General features: G+C 43.3%; 2 protein-coding genes across 6 annotated transcripts in view; both read left to right on the plus strand.

Annotated features, from left to right (window-relative positions):
* The window catches only part of tubd1 (tubulin, delta 1), a 106,925-nt gene extending 98,617 nt beyond the window's left edge, over positions 1-8,308 (plus strand). For 4 of the 5 annotated variants that reach the window (XM_073062305.1, XM_073062304.1, XM_073062303.1 and 1 more), the window contains one exon: positions 7,887-8,308. In XM_073062305.1, the coding sequence (XP_072918406.1) occupies positions 7,887-8,088 (202 nt within the window). In that variant the 3' untranslated portion in view covers positions 8,089-8,308. The remainder of the gene's footprint in view (positions 1-7,886) is intronic. The other variant, XM_073062301.1, reaches the window with a different exon arrangement.
* Positions 8,309-10,018: 1,710 nt separating this feature from the next.
* Positions 10,019-18,578, plus strand: part of fer1l4 (fer-1 like family member 4) — a 477,640-nt gene continuing 469,080 nt past the window's right edge. The window contains 2 exon segments of the mRNA XM_073062298.1: positions 10,019-10,360; positions 16,472-16,527. Of these exon segments, the coding sequence (XP_072918399.1) occupies positions 10,282-10,360; positions 16,472-16,527 (135 nt within the window). The 5' untranslated portion in view covers positions 10,019-10,281.

The raw sequence follows: 18,578 nt of genomic DNA on the forward strand, positions 1-18,578 counted from the left end.
TAAATTGGAAACCGATGTTCTCAGGGAAACATACGGAAGAAATGTGGCAAATATTCAGGGGATATTTGCGTGGGGTTCTGAGTAGGTACATTCCAATGAGACATGGAAAGGATGGTAGGGTACAAGATCCGTTGTAAATCTACTCAAGAAGAAAAGAAGCACTTACGAAAGGTTCAAAAAACTAGGTAATGATAGGAATCTAGAAAATTATAAGGCTAGCAGGAAGGAGATTAACAATGAAATAATGAGAGCCAGAAGGGGTCATGAGAAAGCATTGGTGAACAGAATTAAGGAAAACCCCAAGGCATTCTACTAGTACGTGAAGAGCAAGAGGATAAGACATGAGAGAATAGGACCAATCAAGTGTGACAGTGGGAAAGCGTATATGGAACCGAAGAAGATAGCAGAGGTACTTAATGAATACTTTGCTTCAGTATTCACTATGGAAAAGGATCTTGGCAACTGTAGGGATGACTTGCAGTGGACTGAAAAGCTTGAGCATGTAGATATTAAGAAAGAGGATGTGCTGGAGCTTTTGGAAAGCATCAAGTTGGATAAGTCACCGGGAACGAACAGGATGTACCCCAGGCTACTGTGGGAAGTGAGGGAAGAGATTGCTGAGCCTCTGGCAATGATCTTTGCATCATCAATGAGGATGGGACAGGTTCCAGAGGATTGGAGGGTTGTGGATGTTGTTCCCTCATTCAAGAAAGGGAGTAGGGATAGCCCAGGAAATTATAGGCCAGTGAGTCTTACTTCAGTGCTTGGCAAGTTGATGGATAAGATCCTGAGAAGCAGGATTTATGAATATTTGGAGAGGCATAATATGTTTAGGAATAGTCAGCATGGCTTTATCAAAGGCAGGTTGTGCCTTACGAGCCTGATTGAATTTTTTGAGAATATGACTAAACGCATTGATAAAGGTGGACCCATAGATGTACTGTATATGGAGTTTAGCAAGGCATTTGATAAGGTACCCCATGTAAAGCTTATTGAGAAAGGAAGGAGACATGGGATCCAAGAGGACATTGCTTTGTGGATCCAGAACTGGCTTGCCCACAGAGGGCAAAGTGTGGTTGTAGACGGGTCATATTCTGCATGGAGGCCAGTGACCAGTGGTGTGTCTCAGGGATTTCTTCTGGGACACCTACTCTGTGATTTGGAAGTGGAGGAATGGGTTAGTAAATTTGCCGATGACACAAAGGTTGGGGGTGTTGTGGATAGTGTGGAGAGCTGTTAGAGGTTACAACAGGGCATTGATAGGATGCAAAACTGGGCTGAGAAGTGGCAGATGGAGTTCAACCCAGATAAGTGTGAGGTGGTTCATTTTGGTAGCTCAAATATGATGACAGAATATAGTATTAATGGTAAGACTCTTGGCAGTGTGGAGGATCAGAGGGATCTTAGGGTCCGAGTCCATAGGACACTCAAATCTACTACACAGGTTGACTCTGTGGTTAAGAAGGCATATGGTGCATTGGCATTCATCAATCATCAGATTGAGTTTAAGAGCTGAGAGGTAACGTTGCAGCTATATAGAACCCTTATCAGACCCCACTTGGAGAACTGTGCTCAGTTCTGGTTGCCTCACTACAGGAAGGACATGGAAACCATACAAAGGGTGCAGAGGAAATTTACAAGGATGTTACCTGGATTGGGGAGAATTCCTTATGAGAATAGGTTGAGTGAACTCGGCCTTTTCTCCTTGGAGAGACGGAGGATGAAAGGTGACCTGATAGAGGCGTACAAAATAATGAGAGGCATTGATCGTGTGGATAGTCCGAGGCTTTTCCGCAGGGCTAAAATGGCCAGCACGAGAAGGCATAGTTTTAAGGCGCTTGTAAGTAGGTACAGAGGAGATGTCAGGGGTAAGTTTTTTACGCAGAGAGTGGTGAGTGCGTGGAATGGGCTGCCGGCGGTAGTAGTGGAGGTGGAAACAATAGGATCTTTTAAGAGACTCCTGGATGGCTACATGGAGCTTAGAAAAAAGAGGGCTATGGGCAAAGTCTGGGTAGTTCTAAGGTAGGGACATGTTTGACACAGCTTTGTGGGCCGAAGGGCCTGTATTGTGCTGTAGGTTTTCTATGTTTCTAATCACCTGATTCTGGCATGGTCCCTGAGGACTGAAAGACTGCAAATGTCACTCCAAACTTTAAGAAGGGAAGAAGGCAAAAGAAAGGAAATTATCGGCCGCCTAACCTCGGTGGTTGGGAAAGTGTTGGAGTCTACTATTAAGGATGAGGTTTCGAGGTACTTGGAGACTAATGATAAAGTAAGTCAAATCAGCATGGTTTTTGTAAAGGGAAATCTTGCCTGAGTGATCTGTTAGAATTCTTTGTGAAGTAACAAGCACGGTGGACAAAGGAGAAGCAGTGGATGTTATTTACTTGGATTTTTAGAAGCCATTAGATAAATTGCCTCACATGAGGCTACTTAACAAAATAAAATCCTCTGGTGTTACAGGAAAGATACTGGCAGGGATAGAGAAATTGCTGACAGTCAGGAGGCAGCGGGTGGGAATAAAGGGGCATTTTCTGGTTGACCTCCAGTAACTAGTGGTGTTCCTTAGGGGTCAGTATAGGGACTACTACTTTTCACATTGTTTGTCAGTGATTTAGATAATGGAATTGATGGCTTTGTGGCAAAGTTTGAGGATGATATGAAGATAGGTGAGGGGATAGATGGTGTTGAGGAAGCAATGTGATTGCAGACAAATTGGAAGAATGGGAAAATTGGAAGAATTCCCATGGTGGGGGAGTCTAGTACGAGAGGACATGACTTAAGGATTGAAGGGCGCCCATTTAGAACAGAGATGCGAAGAAATTTTTTTTAGCCAGAGGGTGGTGAATGTGTGGAATTTGTTGTGGAGGTCAAGTCATTGGGTGTATTTAAGGCAGAGATTGATAGGTATCTGAGTAGCCAGGGCATCAAAGGTTACGGTGAGAAGGCGGCGAGTGGGACTAAATGGGAGAATATATTGGCTCATGATAAAATGGAGGAGTAGACTTGATGGGCCGAATGGCCAACTTCTGCTCCTTTGTCTTATGGTCTTGTGGTCTAAAAAAAGTGGCAAATGGAGTACAGTGTTGGGAAATGGATGATAATGCATTTTGGTAAAAGGAACAATAGTGCGGACTATTATGTAAATGGCGAGAAAGTTCAAAAATCAGAGGTGCAAAGGAACTTAGGAATCCTCACACAAAACTCCCAGAAGGTTAATTTACAGGTTGAGTCTGTGGTAAAGAAGGCAAATGTAATGTTGGCATTTATTTCAAGGGGATTAGAATACACGAACAAGGAACCAATGCTGAAGCTTTATAAGATACTTATCAGGCTACACTTGGAGTATTGTCAACTGTTTTGGGTCTCTTATCTCAGAAAGGATGTGTTATCACTGGAGAGAGTTCAGAGGAGGTTCATAAGGATGATTGCTGGAATGAAGGGGTTAACATATGAGTAGCATTTGGCAGCTTTGGGCCTGTACTCACTGGAATTTAGAAGAATGCAAGGGAATATCATTGAAACCTACTGAATGTTGAAAGGACTAGATAAGATGAATGTAGAGAGGATACTTTCTTTGATGGGGGAATCCAGAACTAGAGGGGACAGCATCAGAATTGAGGGGTGACCCATTTGGAACAGAAGGAATTTTTTTAGCCAAAGAGTGGTGAATCTGTGGAATGTTCTGGCACAGACTGTCGTGGTCTGTGCCACCTGACTGTCGTGTCTGTTCTGGCACAGACTGTCGTGGTGGCACAGAATGTTCTGGCACAGACTGTCCGCATATTCAAAGCGAAGTTGATAGATTCCTGATTGGTCAGGATATCAAGGGATATGGTGAGAGGGCAGGTGTTCGGGGTTGAATAGGATCCGGGATCAATCATGATGAAATGACGGAGAGGGCTGAATGGGCTAGTTCTGGTCCTATGTCTTATGGTCTAAGGATTCAGACAGATTAGGAGAATGGACAAAGAGGTGGCAGATGGAGTACAGAGTCAGGAAGTGTCTGGTCATGCTCTTTGGTCGAATAAATGAAACGGTTGACTATTTTCTAAATAGAGAGAAAATACTAAAAACTAAGGTGCAAAGGGACTTGGGAGTCCTTAAGGGTTAATTTGCAGTTTAATTATGTGGTAAGGATGTTAGCATTCATTTCAAGAGGACTGGAATATAAAAACAAAATTGTAATGTTGAGACTTTATAAAGCACTGTTGAGGCCTCGCTTAGAGTTTTGTGAGCAAAACTCACTCGCTTGAGTGCTCCGTGGCAGGTGCTGATGCTTTTTTTTGCTGGTGGGGAAAAGGGGGATTGTTGCTTGCTGCCGCTTACGTGCGGGAAGGAGGGGAGCGGGGGGGACTTCGGGGTTCTAACATTTAACTGTCATTCATTCTTTGGGGCACTCCTCTGTTTTCATGGATGGTTGCAAAGAAAAAGCATTTCAGGATGTATACAGTTGGCCCTCCTTATCCACGAATTCCACCAACCGCGAATCGCGAAAACCCAGAAGTGCTCTTCCAGCACTTGTTGTTCAAGCATGTACAGACTTTTTTTTCTTGTCATTATTCCCTAAGCAATGCAGCATCACAACTATTTACATAGCATTTACATTGTATTAGGTATTATAAGTAATCTAGAGATGATTTAAAGTATGTGGGAGGATGTGCGTGGGTTATCGTGGATTGGGATTTTTTTAAAAATCAGAAGTTCTCTTACTCAGCAAGTCGGAACAGGTACATCCGGTATTATTTAGCGTCAGTTAGTCAAACATTTGTCTTAGTATATGGTATATATTTTATCTTTCTATGCATACAAAACACATAAGAACATATGTTTCAGCGCCGGGCTGGGGAACTTCTTCCTGAGTTCGATCCAGTGACAGACCACTATCGAGTGCGTTCTCCACTGTGCCGGGTTGCTGTGAGGATCAAAAACCCAAAACCCAATAGTTAAACCACTGCGTTGCTTGGTAATAATTGTATTGATTACCTGACTAGCAGACCACAATACGTGCGTTTGCAACACTGTGTGTCAGACAGAGTGGTCAGCAGCACTGGGGCTCCACAGGGGACTGTCCTGTCTCCTTTTCTCTTCACCATCTACACTTCGGACTTCAACTACTGCACAGAGTCTTGCCACCTTCAGAAGTTTTCTGATGACTCTGCCATAGTTGGATGCATCAGCAAGGGAGATGAGGCTGATTACAGGGCTACAGTGGGAAACTTTGTCACATGATAGACAATAGACAATAGACAATAGGTGCAGAAGTAGACCATTCGGCCCTTCGAGTCTGCACCGCCATTCTGAGATCATGGCTGATCATCTACTATCAATACCCGGTTCCTGCCTTGTCCCCATATCCCTTGGTTCCCCTATCCATAAGATACCTATCTAGCTCCTTCTTGAAAGCATCCAGAGAATTGGCCTCCACTGCCTTCCGAGGCAGTGCATTCCACACCCCCACAACTCTCTGGGAGAAGAAGTTTTTCCTTAACTCTGTCCTAAATGACCTACCCCTTATTCTCAAACCATGCCCTCTGGTACTGGACTCTCCCAGCATCTGGATCATATTTCCTGCCTCTATCTTGTCCAATCCCTTAATAATCTTATATGTTGCAATCAGATCCCCTCTCAATCTCCTTAATTCCAGCGTGTACAAGCCCAGTCTCTCTAACCTCTCTGATGTGAGCAGAATCATCTGCAGCTTAATGTGAAAAAGACTAAGGGGCTGGTGGTGGACCTGAGGAGGGCTGAGTCACCGGTGACCCCTGTTTGCACCCAAGGGGTCAGTGTGGTGTTACGAAGGATGAACAGCTCTGATGGGCAGAAGGGTGCAAGGTTGCCCATGTCCCCCTCCCCTGGGAGAATTACAAACCATTACTGTTGCCAGGCTGTTAATGAGAGAGAAAGAGATGGAACAAAACATACTGGGACTGGAACATTTGCTTCAGACAAGGGCGAGATAACACCGGGGGAGAGAGACCATATTATGACTCCTGTAAGACTCACAGCTCCGGAGAGGGCTGTTTACTTGGTACTATTCTGTTCATTAAAATTCCTCAGTGGACAGCCGGAGTGGGCTGGTTTGATGGGCTAAGCCATTCAAAACTGATTGACACCTGAGACCCCGTGAGTAGGGATAAAAGTGAGGTCTGGGGAGACACCCCACAGACGCACCAGGAGACACACTAGTGAGCACTGCTTAAGTGTTGGAACCCACGAGAAAAGTGTGGGGCATCGGAGACCGAACGAAGGATTGGTCTATTTTAACTCACAGTGTTTATAGCGAGGCCGGTGGGGGCTTGTGTGTGTGTCCACCCTTGCCTGGGTGATGAGTCCACCATAGAAGAACGGTCTAGCAAAAGGACGGAGGGGTCATACCTGAATGGCCACAACAACACATTAACGGATCAAGAATGTAAAGGAAGGTTTGATGGGCTGTCACTGTTTGATCTCTCTCTCTCTCTCTCTCTCTCTCTCTCTCCAACAATTACAACACATCGACCAACAACTACCTCAGCCTGTATGAACTGATAGATAGATAGATAGATAGATAGATAGATACTTTATTCATCCCCATGGGGAAATTCAACTCTTTTCCAATGTCCCATACACTTGTTGTAGCAAAACTAATTACATACAATACTTAACTCAGTAAAAAAATATGATATGCATCTAAATCACTATCTCAAAAAGCATTAATAATAGCTTTTAAAAAGTTCTAAGTCCTGGCGGTAGAATTGTAAAGCCTAATGGCATTGGGGAGTATTGACCTCTTCATCCTGTCTGAGGAGCATTGCATCGATAGTAACCTGTCGCTGAAACTGCTTCTCTGTCTCTGGATGGTGCTATGTAGAGGATGTTCAGAGTTATCCATAATTGACCGTAGCCTACTCAGCGCCCTTCGCTCAGCTACCGATGTTAAACTCTCCAGTACTTTGCCCACGACAGAGCCCGCCTTCCTTACCAGCTTATTAAGACGTGAGGCGTCCCTCTTCTTAATGCTTCCTCCCCAACACGCCACCACAAAGAAGAGGGCGCTCTCCACAACTGACCTATAGAACATCTTCAGCATCTCACTACAGACATTGAATGACGCCAACCTTCTTAGGAAGTACAGTCGACTCTGTGCCTTCCTGCACAAGGCATCTGTGTTGGCAGTCCAGTCTAGCTTCTCGTCTAACTGTACTCCCAGATACTTGTAGGTCTTAACCTGCTCCACACATTCTCCATTAATGATCACTGGCTCCATATGAGGCCTAGATCTCCTAAAGTCCACCACCATCTCCTTGGTCTTGGTGATATTGAGACGCAGGTAGTTTGAGTTGCACCATATCACAAAGTCCTGTATCAGTTTCCTATACTCCTCCTCCTGTCCATTCCTGACACACCCCACTATGGCCGTGTCATCAGCGAACTTCTGCACATGGCAGGACTCCGAGTTATATTGGAAGTCTGATGTGTACAGGGTGAACAGGACCGGAGAGAGTACGGTTCCCTGCGGCGCCCCTGTGCTGCTGACCACCGTGTCAGACCTACAGTCTCCCAACCGCACATACTGAGGTCTATCTGTCAAGTAGTCCACTATCCAATCCACCATGTGAGAGTCTACTCCCATCTCCGTTAGTTTGTGCCTTAAGATCTTGGGCTGGATGGTGTTAAAGGCACTAGAGAAGTCAAGGAATTTAATCCTCACAGCACTTTATACTGAACTTTATACTTTCCCATGATACTTCATTATCCCCTAGACATCGATAGAGTTTGTTTATTATTGATTATTATTATACCCACACTTTTAGGTTTAGTTATTGTTAATGTGTATTATCTGTATATTTGCATTGTTGTTTTTGATTTGTATATTTTACTAATAAACACTGTTTTGAAAATAGTACCAGACTCCAACGGACACTTCTATCTTTGCTGGTAAGACACCCAGTTACGGGGTACGTAACAGTGGACATGGTGGAGGATTACAAATACCTGGGGATACGAATTGACCATAAACTGGACTGGCCAAAGAGCACTGAGGCTGTCTACAAGAAGGATCAGAGCCATCTCAGCGGTTTTAGGGTTATTTCGTCAGCGGTTTGAGGTCAGCCAGTGAGAACAGTGGGAAGATGCTGTCCAAGTTGCATGCCATCTTGGACAATGTCTCCCATCCACTCCATAATGTACTGGTTAGGCACAGGAGTACATTCAGCCAGAGACTCATTCCACCAAGATGCAACACTGAGCATCATAGGAAGTCATTCCTACCTGTGGCCATCAAACTTTACAACTCCTCCCTCGGAGTGTCGGACACCCTGAGCCAAGAGGCTGGTCCTGGACTTATTTCCACTTGGCATAATTTACTTATAATTATTATTATTTAATTATTTATGGCTTTATATTGCTATATTTTACCTATTCTTGGTTGGTGGAACTGTAACGAAACCCAGTTTCCCTCGGGATCAATGAAGTATGTCTGTCTGTCTGTCTTTCCTTGGGGCACAGTCTTTCTCACTTTATCCATTAAAATTGTTCCAATCGTTGACCGACTGTAGCTTAACGCTTTTCCAATGACCGATGGTGTTTCACCTCTTTCCGATCGCTTTATTATTTCCACTTTATTTTCAATCATGATCGTGAGCAGAAAGACTGCGGATTCAGATCTCTGCCACTGGGTCCTAAGATCCACTGCATTAAGCCAGGTTGAATAAGGGACTTGAGCATCCACGAATTTTGGTATCCACGAGGGGTCCCGGAACCAATCCCTCGCGGATAAGGAGGGCAGACTGTATTGTATACATTTCTCTGAGATTAAATGTACCTTTGAAACCTTTGAATTTTGCATCAGTCCTCAATGTGGAAGAAACTAGCAATATGCCAGAAATCTGTGTCAGAGGTCAGAAGTGAGTGTAGTTGCTGTTACCAAGGTGAAGGTGCTTGTGAACTTGAAAGGTATGAAGTTAGATAAGTTACCTGGACCAGGAGGACTACACCACAGGCTTCTGAAAGAGGTGACTGAAGAGATTGTGGAGGCATTAGTAATGATCTTTCAAGAATCACTGTTTTAGAACCATAGAGCCATAGAACACTACAGCACAGTACAGGCCCTTCAGCCCTCCATGTTATGCCGACCCATATAATCCTTAAAAAGAGTACTAAACCCACACTACCCCATAACCCTCCATTTTTCTTTCATCCATGTGCCTGTCCAAGAGGCTTTTAAATACCCCTGTTTTAGCCTCCACCACCATCCCTGGCAAATCATTCCAGGCACTCACAACCCTCTGTGTAAAAAACTTACCCCTGATGTCTCCTCTAAACTTCCCTCCCTTAATTTTGTACATATGCCCTCTGGTGTTTTTTTTTTCTAGGGCACAAAGAACAAACACCAACACACACAAAATGCTGGTAGAACACAGCTGGCTAGGCAGCATCTATAGGGAGAAGTGACCAAACAACATTTTCTGGAGTGTTTCTGGAGGACTGGAACTTGCAAATGTCACACCACTCTTCCAGAAGGAAATTATTGGCCAGTTAGCCTGACTTCAGTAGTTGGGAAGATGTTGGAGTCCATTATTAAGGATGTGGTTCCGAGGTACTTGAAAGCACATGATAAAATGGGCCGAAGTCAGCTTGGTTTCCTTCAGGGGAAATCTTGCCTGACAGATCTGTTGGAATTCTTTTAGGAAATTATAGGCAGGATAGACCAAGGAGGGTCAGTAGATACCTGGATGCTGAACGTTGTCAACAAGATCCTGCTTCATACACCCACTTTTTAATATGATTGTTAACAGATGCTGCGGGGAGGAGGGAATGTGCCACTTTGATTATTATTACTTCACGTACGCCTAAAGTACGGTAAGCATTTCGTGGTAAACCGACAGGTTGTTTAGCGAATGGCAGCTCACTGTGCTGGGCTGGGCCACGTTCGCGGGATGCTTCGGGGATGAGGAATGTGAATTCCTACGCAAAGTGCTAATACCATAGGTGTGTTCGCAACAGGGAGTGAAAGGCAGTTGTGTGAGAAGGAATGGACGCTTGAGGAGGTGTCTATTTAAATAACTTCCTTTGTTAATGTTTATCCGGGATAGAAGGCGGAAACGCCACAGGTTTTATGAACTTGCTGCATTGGGCGTGGGTTCTTTGACTCAAAAAGAATCTGATTGAGCAAGCTGTCGCCCAGCCCAGAGTAGCAGCCGGGACTTCGCTCGGAGACATGGAGGATGCAAACAGGTGCAGGACCTGAACTTTGACTAACAGCTTTAAAACTCTGGCGGCGAAGTCTGGGGTCTCACTATGTCGCTTACACTGTTCCTGAAAAAGATTTATAACCTGGGCGGCAGATATGACAGACTCGTTTCGATCACGTTCAGAGGTAAGGATCTGCCTTACTCTCCCGACCTGCCACATCCCGGCAGAGGAGAGATTGTGAGTTTACGATTTGCAGGGGACGCGAAGGACACCAGCGCCTGGCGATATTTGTTTTAACCACATCTGCCGTTTTCTGTGAAGGGGAGGGGTATGTTCGTCCTTATACAGAAACCCCTCCTGTAGATGGGCAGCTTCACAGATTTTATTCAGCTGTCCCGGTTTCGGTAATGATCAGCTTCGTACGGAGTACGTGTCTTTTTCGGCAATAAAACTTAAACCTGGAATCAGGAGGGCTAAAAGTGACCACGGAATGTCCTTGTGTGAGTAAAATTAAAGGGAATCCCAAAGCATTTAACACTAAAGGGAATGGACTAGGACCACTCAAGGGCAAAGGAGGGAATTTGATGCCTAAAGCCAAAGGAGGTGGGTAAGCTACTAAACAAGTACCTTATATCACTATTCAGCAAGGAGAAAGGACATGGAGAATAGCAAAATCTGGGAGAGGCCTGCTGGTATTCCAGGGCATGTTGGTATCAAAAAGAAGAGGTGTAATGACTCTTGAAGAGCATGATCAGGTATAAGTTAGTCTTCAGGGTCAGCTGAATGGCCTATTTCTACTCCTGTGACATATGGTCATATGGTTTTATGAAGATGATTGACAAGGGGAGGGCAGTGAATGTTGTCTACATGAACTTAAGAAAAACTTTTGGCGAAGTATCTTATTGTAGACTGATCCTGAAGATCAATGCATATGGGATCTATCCAGATTTAGCAGATTGAATTCAAGATTGACTTGGCTGTGGAAAACAAAGGGTAGAGGTGGGAAGGGTGTAATTTTGAGTGGGTTCTGTGACCGGGAGTTTTCTGAAAGTATCGATGCTGTGTACTCTGTTGCTTGTGATGTATATAAATTAGTTGGACAATAAATGTAAGTGGGCTGATTCATAGTTTTCAAAAAACCCAAAATTTGGCAGAATTGTGGACAGTAAAGGATTTGGCAGGATATAGGCAAATGGTAGATTTGGGTAGAGAAATGGCAGATGGAGTTTAATATGGCAAGTGTGAGGGTTTGTACATTGGAGTGTCAAATGTAAGAGGAAAGTGTACAGTAACACAGAAATATACAGAGGGATGCCTCCCTCCCAGATGCGCTGAACAACTTCTACGCTTCTACACTTGTTTCAAGGCAGAAAATGATGTGGCAGCGAGGAAGTCCACCCCTCCTCCAAATGACCAGGTGCTGTATCTCACCATGGCCAATGTGAGGAGAACCCTGTGCAGGGTCAACCCACGGAAGGCTGCTGGACCAGACAATATTCTTGGCAGAGTGCTTAGAGGATGTGCAGACCAGCTAGCAGATGTTCTCACTGACATCGTCAACATCTCCCTGAGCAGCACCACCATTCCAACGTGCTTCAAGACCGCCACCATCATCCCCATGCCAAAGAGGTCTTCTGTGTCCTGCCTCAAAGACTACCATCCCGTTATACTCACATCCATCATCATGAAGTGTTTCGAGAGGTTCGTCATGAGGCACAACAAGACCCTGCTGCCCCCCTCACTGGACCCCTGCAGTTCGTGTACTGTCCTAACTGTTCATCAGACGACGCTATTGCCATCACCCTCCACCTGGCCCTAACCCAACTGGACAAAAAGGACACATATGTTCGAATGCTGTTCATAGGCTTCAGTTCAGCATTCAACACAATCATTCCTCAGAAACTGATTGGAAAGCTGAGCCTATTGGGCCTGAACACCTCCCTCTGCAAATGGATCCTAGACTTCCTAACTGGGAAACCTCAAGTCAGTCCGGATCGGGAGCAGCATCTCTAACACCATCATACTGAGCACGGTGGCCCCCCAGGGCTGTGTGCTCAGTCCACTACTGTTCACTCTGCTGACCCATGACTGTGCAGCAACACACAGCTCAAATCACATCATCAAGTTTGCTGATGACACGACCGTGGTGGGTCTCATCAGCAAGAATAATGAGTCAGCTTACAGAGAGGAGGTGCAGCAGCTAATGGACTGGTGCAGAGCCAACAACCTGTCCCTGAATGTGAACGAAACAAAAGAGATGCTTGTTGACTTCAGGAGGGCACGGAGCGACCACACCCCACTGAACATCGACGGCTCCTCGGTAGAGATTGTTAAGAGCACCAAATTTCTTGGTGTTCACCTGGTGGAGAATCTCACCTGGTTCCTCAACACCAGCTCCATAGCAAAGAAAGTCCAGCAGCGTCTCCACTTTCTGCGAAGGCTGAGGGAAAGTCCATCTCCCACCCCCCCCCCCCCCATCCTCACCACATTCTACAGGGATTGTATTGAGAGCATCCTGAGTAGCTGCATCACTGTCTTGTTCAGAAATTGCAGCATCTTGGATCGTAAGACCCTGCAGCGGATAGTGAGGTCAGCTGAGAAGATCATCGGGGTCTCTCTTCACGCCATTACAGACATTTGCACTACACACTGCATCCGCCAATCTTCCATCCTTGGACTCACTTTACACCACATGCTGTCGGAGCAGTGCTGCCAGGATAATCAAGGACACGACCCACCCAGCCAACACACTTTTTGTCCCTTTTCTCTCCGGGAGAAGGTTCAGGAGCTTGAAGATTTGTACGGCCAGATTTGGGAACAGCTTCTTTCCAACTGTGATAAGACTGCTGAATGGATCCTGACCCGGATCTGGGGTCGTACGTTCCAAATAACTGGACCTGACTTGCACTATCTTACTTCCCCTTTTCTATTTTCTAATTATGATTTATAATTTAAATTTTTATTATATTTACTTCGATTTGTACTCCAGAGAGTGGGAAGCACAGAATCAAATATCGCTGTGATGATTGTAGGCTCTAGTATCAATTGTTTGGTGACAATAAAGATCAGCCATGGTCTTATTGAATGGTAGAGCAGGCTCGAAGGGCCGGATAGCCTACTCCTGCTCCTATTTCTTATGTAACATAACAAGCTAGATTGTGAGGTTGAGAATCTTACTGCACTGGGAGCCATTCAATAATCAAATTCTACCAGCAGGGTAGAATTTATCCTTGAACCTGGTGAAACATGCTTTAAGACTTTTGTACTTTCTGTCCAACTGGAGAGGATATCAGAGAGAATATTTGGGGTGGGTTGGGCCTGTACTTTTACTTTAATTCTATGCTCTTCTGAAAATAACCGCGAAGTATTCATCAAGAAACAAACTAATGTATTCCACATTTATACCTTTCTGGTCCCTAATAGGTCTTACTATCTCTAGAGATCCTATTGTTCTTGATGTATTTACTTGTTATGAGAGTACCTGTTTCCAACACCATCTTGGGCAGTTCATTCCAGGCCTTGACTGAGTTAATTCAGTCCTTGTGCAGGGTCGTGGCTCAAAATGCTGCTTAATCTACTGAGTTCCTCCAGACAGTGGTTTTTGGTAATTGTGAGGCAGCAGCTCTGCCAAATGTGTCACTGTGTTGCCCTACACAAGGGGCTCCCACACTGGGGTCCATGGCCCCTTAGTTAATGGTAGGGGCCCATGTTCATAATATAAAAAGGTTGGGAGCCCTGCCCTAAACCATTCATTCCTTCATTATCCCCTGTATCCTTCAAATCTCCTGAAACCTTTTTAACTTGCCAACATCTCTCTTACTTTTTCTGGATTCTTGTTCAACCCTGATTTGTATCTCCTCCATTTGCAGAGACCAAGGAATTAGCCCTCCTAATTCCTTGTTTAAGTTCTTTCCTGTTTCCTTTGTTTTCTTCAATGGTGTTGTCTGATTTTAGTTTCATAAATCCAAAGTTCCCAGACTTTGCCATACTTCCATATTCACAAGGTTCAGCCATGACTTCATTTCTGTCTTTGCAGAGTTTTCATGTTCTCCTTTTGATCATCTGGCTAGCTCTTTCCCAGTTCAAGATTCCAGACTTAGTTGGATTATCTACAAATTGTTTCAAGAAACCCTCCTGGAAGCAATGGGAGCAGCTTCTGTGGGCACCTCAACCACCATGGTCCACATTGGACCATAGGGCCTGCTTCTCTGCATCTAACATATTCTACACTATTGAAACCCCTTACACTAAGGAGGTCCCAGTCAACACTGCAGAAGTTAAAGTCACCCACTGCAATAACTCTGATCTTTTTTATACATTTTTCCATCATCTGCCTACATATTTGTTCATGAAGCTCCTGCTGGCTATTATAAGGCTTATAATCAAACCATTGTGTTGTAGAAACATAGAAAACCTATAGCACAATACAGGCCCTTTGGCCCACAAATCTTTGCCAAACATGTCCTTGCCTTAGAAATTACCTGGGGTTGCCCATAGCCCTCTATTTTTCTAAGCTCCATGTACCTGTCCAGGAGTCTCTTAAAAGACCCTATCATATCTACCTCCACCACTGTCGCCAGCAGCCCATTCCACACACTCACCACTGTCTCTGAAAAAAAAACCAAAAAAAAGTACCCCTGACATCTCCTCTGTACTTACTTCCAAGCACCTTAAAACTGTGCCCTCTCATGCTAGTCATTTCAGCTCTGGGAAAAGCCTCCAACTATCCACACGATCAATGCTTCTCATCATCTTATACACCACTAATTCTTCTCCAAGGAATCCTTCTCTAACCCACTCCAAGGAGAAAAGGCCAAATTCATTCAACCTATTCTCATAAGACATGCTCCCCAATCCAGGCAACATCCTTGTAAATCTCCTCTGTACCTTTTCTATGGCTTCCACATCGCACCCTTTCTATGGCTTCCACAATCCTTCCTGTAGTGAGGCGACCAGAACTGAGCACAGTATTCCAAGTGGGTCTGACCAGGGTCCTATATAGCTGCAACATTACCTCTCAGCTCCTAAATTCAATCCCACGATTGATGAAGGCCAATGCACTGTATGCCTTCTTAACCACTTAGTCAACTTGTGCAGCAGCTTTGAGTGTCCTATGGACTCAAACCCCAAGTTCCCTCTGATCCTCCACACTGCCAAGAGTCTTACCATTAATACTATATTCTTCAGTTCATAATTGACCTACCAAAATGAAGCACCTCGCACTTATCTGGGTTGAACTCCATCTGCCACTTCTCAGTCCAGTTTTGCATCCTATCAATGTCCTGCTGTAACCTCTGATAGCCCTCCAGAATATCCACAATATCCACAATTTTGTGTCATGAAGAGAAAGAGTCCTAGAACAGATCCTTGAGGCACACCACTGGTCACCTACCTCCATACAGAATATGACCCATCTACAACCACTCTTCACCTTCTGTGGGTAAGCCAGTTCTGAATCCACAAAGCAATGTCCCCTTGGATCCCATGCCTCCTTACTTTCTCAAAAAGCCTTGTATGGAGTACCTTATCAAATGCCTTGCTGAAATCCATATACACTACATCCTCTGCTCTACCTTCATCAATGTGTTTAGTTACATCCTCAAAAAATTCAATCAGGCCAGTAAGGCACAACCTGCCTTTGACAAAGCCATGCTGACTACTCCTAATCGTATTATGTCTCTCTAAATGTTCATAAATCCTGCCTCTCAGGATCTTCTCCATCAACATACCAACCACTGAAGTAAGACTCACTGGTCTATAATTTTCTGGGCTATCTCTACTCCCTTCCTTGAATAAGAGAACAACATCCGCAACCTTCCGATCCTCTGGAACCTATCCCATCCCCATTGATGATGCAAAGATCATCGCCAGAGGCTCGTCAATCTCCTCCCACAGTAGCCTGGGGTGCATCTCATCCGGTCCTGGTGAGTTATCCAACTTGATGCTTTCCAAAAGCTCCAGCACATCCTCTTCCTTAATATCTGCATGCTCAAACTTTTCAGTCTGCTGTATATTTCATATTACTGAGCTGTACTCATGTGGCTTGCCAAATGAGCCCTTCAAGATGTCCTCTCTAAGTAACACTGTGACATTCTCAATACACAGTTGCAAAAGTTACTCTTGCAAAAGTACTCTTGTACTTCCTCATGTACTTTGTCGTCCTTTAATTATTGATGTTCCGACATTTAAAAAATATATAGATAGATATTCTCAGAATAACAATGACATGGATTGGATTAGCATTATCATTAGTGATGTTGAATAATTAAGAATGTTTTCCTTAATCTGTTCTTAGGTTATACATACTCTGCTCGAAGACCACAATGTGAATACGAGGCTATAATCAATGAGGTAAGATTTAATATTTGGGTTAATGTTATTTCATTCAAAACACAGATTTTAGAAAATAAAATTTCCCATGTCATCCAGTAACCAAATATTTCCTTGCCCTCGGTAATTGCACATTCCCTTACTGCTTTGCTCTGTGGAATGTAAGGCAATGACAAAACAACAACATGTGACATAATATCAGTTTTGTGGGAGTTGGGAGAGAAGTTCAATAACATGATGTCATTGTGTATTTCTCGAGATGGAATTTCACCGACTTGTCAAAGGATCTCTGCCCTCAAACACTGACTCTGTTTCAAAGCCCATGGATGCAGTCTGACCTGCTGAGAACTTCCAGCACTTTCTTTTTTTTTGTAATTTATTTTTTTATTGAAGTTCATCAAACAAACATTTCCATAAGATGTATTTCAGACATTGTACATATATATCATATAATCATATATATCACGAATCTCCACAAAGTATTTATCTGAGGTATACACTTATAGAAAAGAGTGGAAAGAAAAAACAAGCAAAAGGAAAGAACTATGTACAAGTAGGGAGTGATTTTTTTTTACAACAGATTCATTGATTTGTGAGAATAAAATCAGACCTATGAGGCATTATGTAGTTAAACCATTTTTCCCAGTATGAATCAAATTGTTCCAGCTTATGATTAACAGATGCTGTTATCTTCTCCATTTTGTAAATGTCCATTGTAATTTCCATCCATGTATTTAAAGTTGGGCTCTCCTGTGATAACCATTTCCTAGTAAGAGTCTTTTTACCAGTCACCAACAGTATATTCATTAAATATTTATCTCTTTTCTACCATTCTTGAGGTATATATCCAAAATATATGGTCTTACTCTCTAAGGGTATTTCACATTTAAAGATGTCTTGTAGGGCATTGTGTATCCCCCTCCAATAGTTTTTGATAACAGGGCAGTCCCAAAAAATATGATAATGATTTGCATTTTGATTTCCACAATTTCTCCAGCAAACAGGGAGGTTACTATCATAATGGGATTTCTGAGAGGGTGTAATAAAATATCTTATCAAGTTTTTCCATCCAAATTCCCTTCATTTCTGTGAACTGGTACACTTCCATTGATATCTCCATATTGTTGTCCATTCTTCCACAATTATCCCTCCTTCCTTCTCCCATTTTGTTTTAATGTATGAAGTTGAATGTGTTTTAAGATTTGACAGCCCCTTATACATGCTTGAAATGATTCTACTACCATTATCTGAATTATATGCTTTTCTAAAGAGCTCTATCAAGCATGTATTTGCCTTGGTTACATTTTTAAGCGTCTTATTAACATATTGTCACATCTGTAAATACCGATAAAAATCTTGTTTTTCTAATAAGTGTTTCTCTTTAAGCATTTCAAAACTGAACAGTGTTCCTTCTTTCATTATGTTGCAAAGAACTGTTATTCCTTTTAGCTGTCCAGTCCTTAAATCTAGCATCCAATTTATTTGGTGTAAAATCCGAGTCATATGCACACCATTTAAGAATTGCAATATCTCCCTCTAGATTATATTCTTTTATAGTAGTTTTCCAGCACTTTCTACTTTTGTTTTAGATATCCAGCATCAGCAGATTTCTTAGATCTTCGCTGACTTTTTTCCAATGGAATCTCATTCTGTCAGTCATTACCCAACAACCATCAGGCTCTTGAAATGATGAGCACAACCTCAATCACCACTTCTCTGAACTGATTCTACATGCTACAGATCCACTCTCAACATGATTCTGTGTATCTATCAAGCTATTTATTTACAGTATTTGTACAGTACTGTTGTTGCCTGCCGGTCTTTGTTTAGGTATAGATTTTCATAAATTCTGTTGTATTTCCTCTTCTCATGTAAATGCCTGGAAGGAAATGAATCTCAGGTAGAATCTGATATTATATACATACTTTGGATTTTGAATATCAGCAGGGAGGGCGTCATAATTTAGAGTCAATATTCCCCCAAATCCATTCTCCAGCTAGACGGGAATCAGGACTCTGGTCACAATCAGAATCAGGTTATCACAGATGTATATGGTATGAAATTAGTTGTAT

Source organism: Hemitrygon akajei, chromosome 11 (genome assembly GCF_048418815.1).
Source record: "Hemitrygon akajei chromosome 11, sHemAka1.3, whole genome shotgun sequence".
In the NCBI taxonomy this organism is placed as follows: Eukaryota; Metazoa; Chordata; class Chondrichthyes; order Myliobatiformes; family Dasyatidae; genus Hemitrygon; species Hemitrygon akajei.